Source organism: Phacochoerus africanus, chromosome 2, assembly GCF_016906955.1.
Source record: "Phacochoerus africanus isolate WHEZ1 chromosome 2, ROS_Pafr_v1, whole genome shotgun sequence".
Classification (NCBI taxonomy): domain Eukaryota; kingdom Metazoa; phylum Chordata; class Mammalia; order Artiodactyla; family Suidae; genus Phacochoerus; species Phacochoerus africanus.
The window spans coordinates 75,753,723-75,765,873 of record NC_062545.1 but is presented as its reverse complement, the minus strand read 5'-3'; the positions used below and the strand labels follow the sequence as shown (position 1 = coordinate 75,765,873).

Below are 12,151 nucleotides of genomic sequence, written 5' to 3'. Positions count from 1 at the left end.
GCAGGATCTGAGCCGCATCTGCGACCTACACCACAGCTCACGGCAATACCGGATCCTCAACCCGCTGAGCAAGGCCAAGGATCGAACCTGAAACCTCATGGTTCCTAGTTGGATTCATTTCCACTGAGCCATGAGGGGAAATGACGGGAACTCCTCGGGTGGTGTTTTGGTTTGGTTTTTTTTTTTTGGACATAGCCCAAGGGTTAAGCCTGACCAGGGATCTGATTTGGATTCTTCTCTGCACCCCCACAGCCTCCTCTGCTAACACCTTCACAGCACCTCTGACCACCTGGAAATACAGACCCCACTGTTCAGTGCAAACCCTCAGAGGCAGGGATTCTCACTCACCTGTATACTGTGAACACCTTACCCGGTGCAGGGTAAACTATAAATATCTGTCATTTAATGCCTTTAATGCCTTACCTAGAAGGTAAGTATTAACCTTACCTTAAAGATGAGCTAGCTAGGTTCTTGGAGACAAAAAAAAGAAAAACTCACATTAAGGGAGGTACTTATGTCCTCATTGAACCTGCAAATTTCCCATAAATGGCATGCTTTGTAGTCACTAAAAGTCAATATACTAAATTTTTAAAATATCAAAGTCATTTGAAACACATTAATTACAAGCACCTACAATTAAGTTTCCACTTATTATTCCTTATACACTAGAAAACTTTCAGGATAACCTTCTCTACAAGGTTCAAGAAATTCACTTTTTCATTAAATTTTCTTGTTTAACATAGTATGTAGAAGCTCTTGCACATAATATTCAGAGGCATTCGCTTCTGTTTTTCCTTTATCCATCCATCCAATAGCTTTTCATTCTGCCTTTCAGCTGTAACTTCCTGTCACCTCCTTCCCTTGCACTGTCATCCCAGCTCTGAATTCACTGTCAACGAGAGTGTATTTTCCAAGGCCTGCGTTTATTTTACCCACTTGGATACACCACAGAAACCTCTCTCATCTCTTCCTAAGCCCTTTTCATCCTGACCTCTCTCTTCTCCAGCAGGAATCATTCGCACATACTTTCATTTCGTTCAATCAACAAACATTCATTAAGTGCTTAGATACCAGGAACGGCGTTAAGATCTTTAACTTACGTGGTTTTGGAAAAGGTGCATTCATATAAAATTCAACCTGTAACTGTTACTCACAGTGAGAAATGCACCTTGCATGGCAAATTGGTACACAAAGTTTTTTTTTTTCCTTTTTTGGCTGCACCCATGGCATATTCAAGTTCCCTGGGCTAGGGATCAAATCCAAGCCACAGCTGCAACCTACACCATAGCTGGAGCAATGCTGAATCCTTAACCCCCTATGCCACAGCAGGAACTCTCGCAATGTTCTATTTATGTATAGAAATAAAATTTCATGAAACAAATCTTAACCATACTATGTGCCATGCACTGGAGCCTTCTGTTGGATCCAGTTCAGTTTTGTTTCTTTCCATTTCATTGTGTGGAAGCCTAGTAACTAATTGCATGGCCCACTAATGAGTCTAGAATTACAATCTGAAAAGCACTGTCCTAAAATAGATGATGGAAACTGGTATTGAGATCCTGCTGTGTAGCACTGGGAACTATGTCTAGTCACTTATGATGGAGCATGATAATATGAGAAAAAAGAATGTATACATGTATGTGTAACTGGGTCACCATGCTGTACAGTAGAAAAAATAAATAAAAGGTAAAAACAAAAAAAAAATTCTTTCAAAAAAAAACCCCAAAAAAAACCCCAAACAAACAAACCCTAGAAGGGTTGGAGAGAAGATGGCAAAGGAAAAGAGGGAAAGAAAAGAGGAAGGTAAAAGTAAAAAAAAAAAAACAACAAAAAACAGGGGGTGAGAGGAAAGCAGAAAGAGATAATTAGTAAAACATACATAACAAAAGCCAGAGAGAAAGATAAAAGCCAGAATCAAAGACCTCTGTGGCAATTTCCAAGGTGAGCGGAAAAGGGCACCGCCTAGTTCCCTTGGCCTGAGGACTAGTTGTCGGCTTTCATCTCCTGAGGAGAGAATTAGCCGATTAATCACTGATCAGTGCCTCCCAACTGCTTGATCCTTAAACACTTAAAGCCTATACTCCCCGGTGTTTGGGAGAGATAAGGAGACTTACCCATTAAGGGTGAAGTACTTTTTCAGCCTGCAGGGGAGATGAGAGCGTTATCTGAGGACAGATGAAATCAGTGTGGTGGAGGTGGAGGTGGAGGGAGGACCCCTGAGAGTGACTTGGATGTGGGGACTCAGTGAAAACCATAAAGTCAACAAGTTGTGTTTATCATGGCCTAGTGTTCCGCTCACTTCATTGGTGAGAAAGGCACCCTAATTCTGACTTTGTAGGAGCACCCTTTGATTTGTGCAAGGCTTCCTCTAGCAGAAGCCCTTACCTGGGGGGCATCGACTCTAAGGTCAGTACATTGCTTGGTACTGTGAGATGCACTTTGGCAATCTACTCAGCCTTACAGTCTTCAGGCAGTAAACACACTTATTTAGCTCCTCCCACATTGGAGGAGTCCTCAATTCCACAGCTTTTACCCAACTCTACATGTTATTATATTTTGACCCATTTCTTAGAGGTAGTTTTCAAATGACTAAGACATATTCCTGGAACAGGTAACCCATGGAATAGCACTACTAATATGTGTGTTCATGATCTTTTTAATCTATACTGATTGGTGCCTGTTGCTTAGTTCAAAAAAACTGGTAGGAGTGCACCATGAGGGCAGTGTGGCCTGTGTGAACCCAGCCAGTCACTGCTGGGCGGCATAGCCCCCCACCTGCCCTGCATAGCAGTCCTTCCACATGGGCTCTTCTCACTCTGGTCACAGGTACAAGTGGAAGCAGGACAGAGGGAAAAAAATGCTGAAACCTTGGTGTGCTTACCTTTTCCTTCCATCAGAAGGCAGTAGGGAAACCAAAGTAGGAGAGGGCAGAGGGCTTCCCAGCAGGCAAGAGAATAGGGGAAGAGCTAACAAGTGTTCAAGGGTGGGTGAGGCAGGGTTCCAGGGGTGTTTTTCTCTCTTTCCTCCACCACCACTCCCCCGCCCCCCCATGCCTCCCCCCCCCCCCACTGCACTGACTTTGATGGTAAACGGAAGGACAGCAGGGGGTGGGGAGGGTGGAGGTGAGAGTCTGTACATTTCCACAAACATTTACTGAGCACCATTTAGGGACTATTCAGGGGCAGCAGGGAACACAAAGACAGGCTGTGCTCCAGGAACTTAGAGCTTAGTAGGACGGCAGTAACACTAAACAGCAGCAGCACTGTTCTCCTGATGGCTTCACGACACCCTCCTCACCATGTTATGTGTTAAGCAAAGTGTGCTTGCCCAGAAAGCATGTCTACATTTGGGACAATGTGCCGGGTACCACAAAAAGGATAAAGGTATATTGTCTTTAAATATTAAAAAAATGTTTTTCAAGTTCTACAGGATAGTAACATTATATTTACATACAGAGTTGCCTACAAACCAGATCATGTCTGAGGATCAAAATGAGGGCTGTTGCCAATAATAGCCCAGTACTTTTACCACTGTGGTTATCAAAACAGCTAGTAACATGAGGCATTTATGGCTTAGTGATAGACAGCCAGCCCTTCTGGGTTGGAATCCTGGTTCCTCCATTTTCTAGCCGTTTGACCTTGGTCCAGTTACCTAACTTCTCTGTGCCTCAGTTTCCCCCTGCGTAAAATGAAGATGATAGTCAAGAACTATTTCCTAGAGTTAGTGTGAGATTTGAGTTAACACAGCTTAAGGAAAGCAGAACAGAGCCCATCACACACCACACAGGAAATGCTGGCTCATGTCATTTCTGCCTAACCACCACCCATACACTTAGGGAGTGGCAGGAGTCCCAAGGAGGGGTGACACTCCAACAGAATACAGCTCTGAGTGTTGGGGCTGACAGTGCAGACATTGATCAGTTGGGGGCTTAACATCTGCTCCTAAGAAATGCCCTGCAAGAGCTTGTGTGACAGTGTCTAGCTCCCCCATCCAGGTTTCTCTATCTCTGTCGCAGGAGCCCCCGATCCACTGGCTCCTTGCCAGGTACCTACTGTCAAAATTTTTTATATTGGTGGTTGTTGTATACAAAAGGAGTATTGGTTTGCCTCATAATTTCAAGAACAATTGGTAGGATTTTGAACTGTCCAGAGATAAGCAGATACATTTATATATAACTGAAAATGAACTTACTATATTTTAAAATATACTAGAACCTGAAACATAACGAAATGAGAACTTCAAACATCTTGTATAAATTTCTCTTGGTTTTGGCATAGCTTTAGAAATCTAAAATTGAATAGGTGACATTTGAAGAACCTAGTTACAGATTTTCAATTTAAAGCAGTCACCCCCCCATCCAAAAAAAAAAACCCCACAAAAAACCCAACACTCTTGGGCAGTTGCCATGACAACATAATGTAGCGCCTACCAAGCTCTTTGTTATCCTGCTGAAGATGCTGTGTAAAGACACACTCATGTTAGATTCTTTACTAATTAAGTGGAAAAGGTTAAAAAAAAATTGTAGATCCACACGGTTTTCATCTGTGCTACTTCTCAGAAAGGCAAATACTAAATACTTTAAGAAAAATAATTGAAAGTAATTTAATAGCAAGACCAATTACAGATCAAAGTAGATAACGATGTTAAGGAAAATGGGGGTAAATGTTTCTCTCTTATTTTGTATGCTATATTCACTTTATTATCTGCTCCTCCTAAATTGTGCCATACTATTTTAATGAAATAATCAATGTGGATAACACCATTTGGTTAACAAAGTCTCTTACTTTACAAACACATTTCAATACTTCCCATCTTTGACTATATTTATATTAATTTGGGTGCCCATACTTCCATATGCTAATTAGACCTAGGAAAGAAAAACTGTCCCTAAGTTAATATGAGTTTTTATGGTTTTTTAAAAAAAGAGGAAGGAAAATAGTGACAGAGGAGAGAAAGAAGGGATACATAGCCCTTTTGGAGGCTGGGTTTAGGCTGAGAGAAACAGAGATGGCCTTTTCTCACTCTAGTCTCTTTTCCTAAGTGGTGTCATCTTTAACCAGTGACTAATTATCACCCAAATGAATTTTTTTAAAAAAGGTTGTGACTTAGCACTAAGAGCAGAAGAGTCAGAAAAACTAGATCAGAAGTAAAGAAAGTAGTGATCAACAATCACTGATTCCTATGTTCTGTTTCCACTGTCTCTGCTAGTGGTTGCCTTCAACGCTTCTATTTCCCAGTGAAGACGGTGCTCTTCTCATCTATGACATGTAAGTAATGTTTTATTGTCCAACGTAAAAAAAAAATAAAGTGGGTTTCTTATTTAAAAAAAAGTGTGTATGTGTGTACACATTCCCAGAGGCTCTTTTCTGAGTTCCTGATCAGTTGATTCAACTGCTTCCCCTAAACATGACCACTTTGGTCCCCCTTCAAAGGCAAAGGGGGTCCTCCTCTAATGCTCCTCACCCCAGTAAATGGCAGCTGTGAATGGTCTTAACACAGTTCCTAAAAGGTATTCAATACCTATTTGTTAAGTGAATAAATGAATGAATCAATAAATGAGTCAAACCTATCACACAAACCACAAAACCTAAGGGCCATCCTTGGTAAGGCCTTTTCCCCAATCCAATTCCTGTCTATTTCACGATTCAAATATTTCCCAGGTCTGTCCCATTTCCCAAATCCTCACAGTCACTACTGTCTAAGCCAGCAGTCTTTGCTTGGATCACTGTAACCGCCTCTTAACAACCAATCAGGAGCATGCAGATGCACAACTGCAAAGTCAGGCAGTCAGCATCTATTGAATAATTTACTAAACAAACTGATAAATCTGGACTAAGAAGAGGGACGAGAACATTTACTAAATGTCAGCTCTATGCCAGACACTGATCTAGACACCTTGGATAGCCTATCTCAATCAGCACAGTGACCCATTTTATTTTTTAGTCCTTTGTCTTTTTAGGGCCCCACCCAGGGCATATGGAGTTTCCCAGACTAAGGGTCTAATCCGAGCTACAGCTGCTGGCCTACACCACAGCCGCATCTGCGACCTACTCCACAGCTCATGGCAAGGCTGGATCCTTAACCCACTGAGCAAGGCCAGGGATGGAACCCGCAACCTCATGGTTCCTAGTCGGATTCGTTTCCACTGTGCCACAACAGGAACGCTACAGTGACCCACTTTATAGAAGAAACTCAACCGAGCACATGGTAGCACTGAGCCTCTCCTGGTCACAACCTTTGCTTTGTTTGGTTCCAATGATAAATAAGTGGATGGTGATGATGACAATGTACTGAGGAGAAACTGATCTAAGCACTCTGTATGCAATATTTCATTTAAGCGTCATGACCCTCCTACAAAGCAGGTTTTATTATTATCCCATTTTGCAGTTAAGAAAACTGAGCCCCACAGGACTTAAGTTACTTGCTCAAGGTGATAAACCAAGAAGCAGCAGAGTGGTCAGTTAGGATATAAACCTAGTTCTGTTTATTGAAGAATCTACTAAACACCAAGTTATTACCAAAGAGCAGGTTCTAAGAATTGGTGAAGATACACAGCTAGAAGAGATAAACGGCATTCCTGCCCCCAAGGGTCTTATATTGAACTTGAGGAGCCTGTCTCCAGGGTCAGAGCTGTTCTTCATCCTGCCTCTCCCCAACTGGAGAGCAGAGTTTCTAGAGGCAAGCCCCCAGTGACTCCAATCCCACCTCCAAAAGGTGCATTTCAATTACAGGCAAGGCCACCAACCTCTTCCACATCCCCATAGCTACCCTGTTTTCCTCAGATAAGGTACAGGAGGAGATACTTTAGTGCTTATACTAATTTGATGACAAGACTGGGTATTTTTCTCATAAAGTCTTTTAAAAAAGCACCCCAAATGGCATGAACACAAAGATTTTTTACAAGGTCTAATTTAATACTTACAGTTTTATAACTCCATCTGGGCACCTTGAACAGAACTGCTGGCTGCTCTTGTCTTGTCTATGTTGACTCTGTCCCAGTTGCTCAAATCTACAAATTGCAATGGATAAAAAGTAAGCTAAAGGAACTACCTGCAACCAGTTCAGTAGATCACACAAAAGGGTATGAGCGTTTGAGTGAGAGTGATATGCTTCTATCAGAAAAGCACAGGAGTTCCCGTCAGTGGGTCAGTGGTTAATGAATCCAATTAGGAAACATGAGGTTGCGGGTTGGATCCCTGGTCTTGCTCAGTGGGTTAAGGATTCATACATTTTTATCACTGAGGGGCACTGGGAGTCTCAGGCAGTAAGTAGACCCTTTAACTCCAAATATAAATTGTTTCAGAATCCTTCTAAATCCTACTATTTTGTTCCAAGTGGAAGTCATTTCCTGCTGTATTGTTAATTATTTTCAAGTTTTAAAAGTTATACTACGTAAAAGTTACTGTAACATTTGCATTTGTTCTTAATCTCTCATGAAAATATTTACCTTAAATAAATGGAGAGATCCTCTTCTGAGAGGCCCTCTGAGAGGTTAATTCCATACACCTCTTTCATGGGCTGGACCACATTCTGGAGTAAAAAAAAAGGGGGGGGGGGCACCAGGAAGAATTTTTAGGTATCTTCTGTATTAATAATTTCCAAAGATGAAGAAAATGAACCTGTGAATTTTCCCACAAAAGCAATCACAGTGTCCCATCAACCTGTTCATCAAATTTCTCCATTAATGATTTGTTAAAATCTGACTTCATTTTCACTAAAATAGCTTATTTTGGGGTAAACAACTACTAGGTAATTTACTGCTTTTGTATAATTCAGGAGTTGCCAAATATATTTTATAAAGGGCCAGGCTGAAAATATTTTAGGTTCTTTGCGTCATATCATCTCTGACAAAACTACTCAACTCTGCTGTCACAGGGCAAAAGCACAAGTAGACAATATAAAAACAAAAAGGTATGAGAGTTCCTGTTGTGGCGCAGCAGAAACGAAATCCAACTTGGAACTATGAGGTTGCAGATTGGATCCCTGGCCCCACTCAATGGGTTAAAGGTTGGGAGTTGCTGTGAGCTGTGGTATAGGTTGCAGGCGTGGCTTGGCTTCTGCATTGCCGTGGCTTAGTGTAGGCCAGCAGCTCTAACTCTGATTAGACCTCTAGCCTGAGAACCTCCATATGCTGTGGGTGGGGCCCTAAAATCAAAAAGCAAAAAGCAAAAAAAAAAAAAAGTTATGGCTGGTTATTTATAAAACAGGCAGCAGGATGGTTTGGCCAACAGGTTGTAGCTGGACTGGATTCAGTTCTTACACCATCACATATAAAATGTTATGCCATCTCTACCTCTGACTGACTTTTGGCTATTTCTAGAAATCAAATTTTACCCAAAGCTAAATTTGGTTTTTCTGCTGTTTACTTACCTTGTGTTTTCCCTCAGTATAAAGGTAATGTTGAATTGAACAGGTCAAATTTCCCACTGGGGTTCTGCCAAGATTGTGAGGCCCAGGTCCAAGCCCTGCGTTCCAACAATGTGCTGAGCAAGGGAATGAACAGACCTCAACTGGATGGGCTGCTCAAAGAGGCACAGGGTCTCTGAAAGAATTCTGTGGTGGGAGTGCCTGTTGTGGCTCAGCGTTAATGAACCCAACTAGCATCCATGAGGATGCAGGTTTGATCCCTGGCTCCACTCATTGAGTTAAGGATCCAGCATTGTCATGAGCTGTGGTGTAGGTCGCACAAAAGGCTGTGATCTGGCGTTGCTGTGACTGTGGTGTAGGCTGGCAGCTGCAGCTCTGATTGGACCCCTAGCCTGGGAACTTCCATATGCTGCACAAGTGGCCCTAAAAAGGAGAAAAAAAAAAAATTCTGAGATACCAAAAAATGTACCATTACACCCAGGAGCAAAGACACCAATTTGGTGAAATTTAAAACGAAGCCATTTTCATAATGTCTGTGGCAAAGGTATGCATCTCCATGAAGCCTCAAACACCACGTGTTAGAAATGATGTGTCATTCTGTGACCTTTTCTCCCTCTCAGCCTTCCCACCGAAAGCAGAGGTATTTCCCAAGCCCTGAGAGGTACAGCACGCTCCTCTCTGCTGCCCACACCTCTGTCACTTTAGCACTGTCGCCCGTGTCGGTCATCTTCACTGGAGTGGAGCGCTGGGACACAGAGCCCTCATCCTCCCGGTCGGTGCCCGAGTCATCCTCGGAGCTGCTGGACGCGGCTTCCTCGCTGGGGGGAGGCGGGGCGCTGGCAGCTGTTTTCCGCTGTAGCACAGCTTCTTCTCTGTTGCTCTTGTTTCTTTAAAAAGATGAATACGGTTGTGAAGCATCTGTCAACAGAACCCTCAACACTCACTGTGTACCACCCTATCCCAAAGCCTAGTCGTGGAGAAGCCTAAGAAAATGTCTGGGAGAAGCTAGTTTCTGGCTTCAAGTTGTGCTAAAGGGAAAAGTTTAATATTTTATCATGTACTGAGCTTATATGAATTTAAGCCTTGTTATAAATTCAGAAAATAAACAAGTATGTGCTAGTAGTGTGCAGAAAAGGCTTTTCACCACTCGGCTACTGTGTCTTCCTTTGGTAACTGAAATCAGTATTTTCAAAATTTATAGTACAATAATAGAAGACTATTACATTTGAGATATTAGTAAAATTACCTACAATCTATAGGAGCTTGAAGAAAGGGCTGACAGCCAAATCCATGTGTATTTCTGTCCCTCCTATGGATTTTTATCAATCACAGTAGCAGCTTATTACGTGTACCAAAGTAATGAGCAGCTGATGAACATAAACTAAAATTTTAAAATGTTTTATTAGGAGTTCCCACCGTGGCTCAGCCGAAACGAATCTGACCAGTATCCCTGAGGACACAGGTTCGATCCCTGGGGCCTCGCTCAGTGGGTGAACAATCCAAGATGCAACGTTGCGGTTGCGGTGTAGGTCAAAGATGTGGCTCAGATCCAGTGTTGCTGTGGCTGTGGTGTAGGCCAGCGGCTGCAGCTCCGATTTGACCCCTAGCCTGGGAACCTCCATATGCCATAAATGCAGCCTTAAAAAATAAATAAAGTTTAAAAAATTAAATTGTTTTATTAGCAAATAGCTATATTTGCTGAACATCCCTTCTAATAATAGCTAATACATGGTTAAAAACAAAAAAAAACATTTATTTTTATTTTAGTGCCAAATTTGAGAGTAGTAAGAATAATGTTTCTTTTCTTTTTTTTAATTCAGAAAACATTCTATGATAATATTTTTGGCTTTTATGAAAAATTCAATATTTCATTCTTACTTTTAAAAAACTGCAAAGGACTTAAAATGCCATTAATATTCATTTTCTAGGAAAGAAGCATGTAATACTATCTGACCAAGGGTTAGATATTACAGAAAACAGGAGTTCCCGTGTGGTGCAGTGGTTAGCGAACCCGACTAGGAACCATGAGGTTGTGGGTTTGATCCTTGGCCTCACTCAGTGGGTTAGGGATCCGGCATTGCCGTGAGCTGCGGTGTAGGTCGCAGACGCAGCTCAGATCCTACGTTGCTGTGGCTCTGGTGTGGGCCGGTGGCTACAGCTCCGATTGGACCCCTAGCCTGGGAACCTCCATATGCTGCCAAGTGCGGCCCTAAAAAGACCATTAAAAAAAAAATTACAGAAAGTAAATTTATTTCTGACTTCCTGAAACTAAAAGTTGATACATTTTGGCACTATACACTAATATCTGGTCCTTTAAATATTTGTTCCAGGAACTCAAATTCTAAATGTCCTGAGAACATTCCTTCTTTTAAATTCCTCTTAGCACCCAGGCCGTTGCTTAACATGATGCTATTGAAGGTCACAAATTTAAGCCACATAAATGGCATTATCTGGAAAACAGTAGTATCCATCTCATTGTATAAACCACATGAAGCTAGAATCCAATTAGTACCCCGTACGCATTCCAAAATACTATTAGGACTCAGCATCAGTCTGGCCAGGACCTAGAAGAAATCTTATCACTGGGATTATTCAGGTCAGTGGAAGTACCAGAGATTCTTATGCTAGAACACTTTCATTCCAGTCTCAAAGCATAAAGACTATAAACATGGTTTATTCTCTTCCTCGTATTAGTGCATTAATAAAATCACAGTCATGCTCAAAACAACTTTATAGTAGCACATAGAACATCTATTAAGTTCTCTGTCTGAGCATGTTTGCTTTACTGTTTCCTTGGGACGCCAACAAAAATAAATACAATGAATATAAATGTTTACCTAAGTATTTGATGTTGTGGGAAATAGAGGATGCTGAGTTATTAAAGGACATACACATTATCTCTACCTGCCTTTATGCCATCTGTGAAACTCCTAATTTAAAATAATACAATGCACTGGGTTGCTGAAATTCCCATAAGTTCTACTTTCAATGTCAAACGCTTTAATGATCCCAGAGCTATAAATAAACTACCTGTGGTGATGCTGTGAAATGGGCTGTGCTCCAAATGAGCTTACTTGACATTCTTAGTTTCTGGTGGCAATTATATTGCAAGCGCTATATTATTTTACATGAGTCTTTAAAATTTCATTCTACATGCAAATCTTACCCCAATACTGATTTTCCGGTTTCGTCTGGCTTACGCACAGTAAACGGACTTGGGTCAATGCCAACGGTCTTAGGCATAAAGTCACTGAAGAAACGGGAAAAAAATTCCATGTGAATCATTGTCTATCCAAATGACATTAGCTTCCACCTCAATTCACATCCCTGTATTATTTCTTCTTAAGCCTCAGAGCTTTATATATTCTAAGCCAAATGTTCAGGAGAGTTTAGGTGATCTGGGCCATAAAACCCCATAAATTAATGGCACCTGGTAACTTCAAGGTTCTCAGTCTTTACTGTGAATTTTCTCTGACTATGCGGGCCCAACAGTTTTGAATTTAAGACTTTGTTTACTGGTAAAGAGTTGATACCTGAATTACTGCTAAGATGCATACTCTCTGGTTGTGTATCACAATGCATTTTCAGGTAAAATTAAACCCATAAAACCAATGGCAGAACACTAAGCCACCCAGTTTTATGGACAATGTTTTTATTACACTATACCACCTAAGGAGGTGGAAGTAATGATTAAAAACACGGTAGTATGAATTGAAGTATCAGCATCTGCCTCATTAGGCTGGGGTTAGTTCATTAAAACACTGTTGGAACACTTTAAATAGAA

At 41.4% G+C, this 12,151-nt stretch overlaps 1 protein-coding gene across 2 annotated transcripts in view; it reads right to left on the bottom strand.

Annotated features, from left to right (window-relative positions):
* The window catches only part of FIG4 (FIG4 phosphoinositide 5-phosphatase), a 143,602-nt gene that overhangs the window by 42,216 nt on the left and 89,235 nt on the right, over positions 1-12,151 (bottom strand). For both annotated transcript variants that reach the window (XM_047762592.1, XM_047762602.1), the window contains 4 exons: positions 11,534-11,617; positions 9,059-9,254; positions 7,448-7,530; positions 6,923-7,009 (listed from right to left, as the gene is read on the bottom strand). In XM_047762592.1, the coding sequence (XP_047618548.1) occupies positions 6,923-7,009; positions 7,448-7,530; positions 9,059-9,254; positions 11,534-11,617 (450 nt within the window). The remainder of the gene's footprint in view (positions 1-6,922; positions 7,010-7,447; positions 7,531-9,058; positions 9,255-11,533; positions 11,618-12,151) is intronic.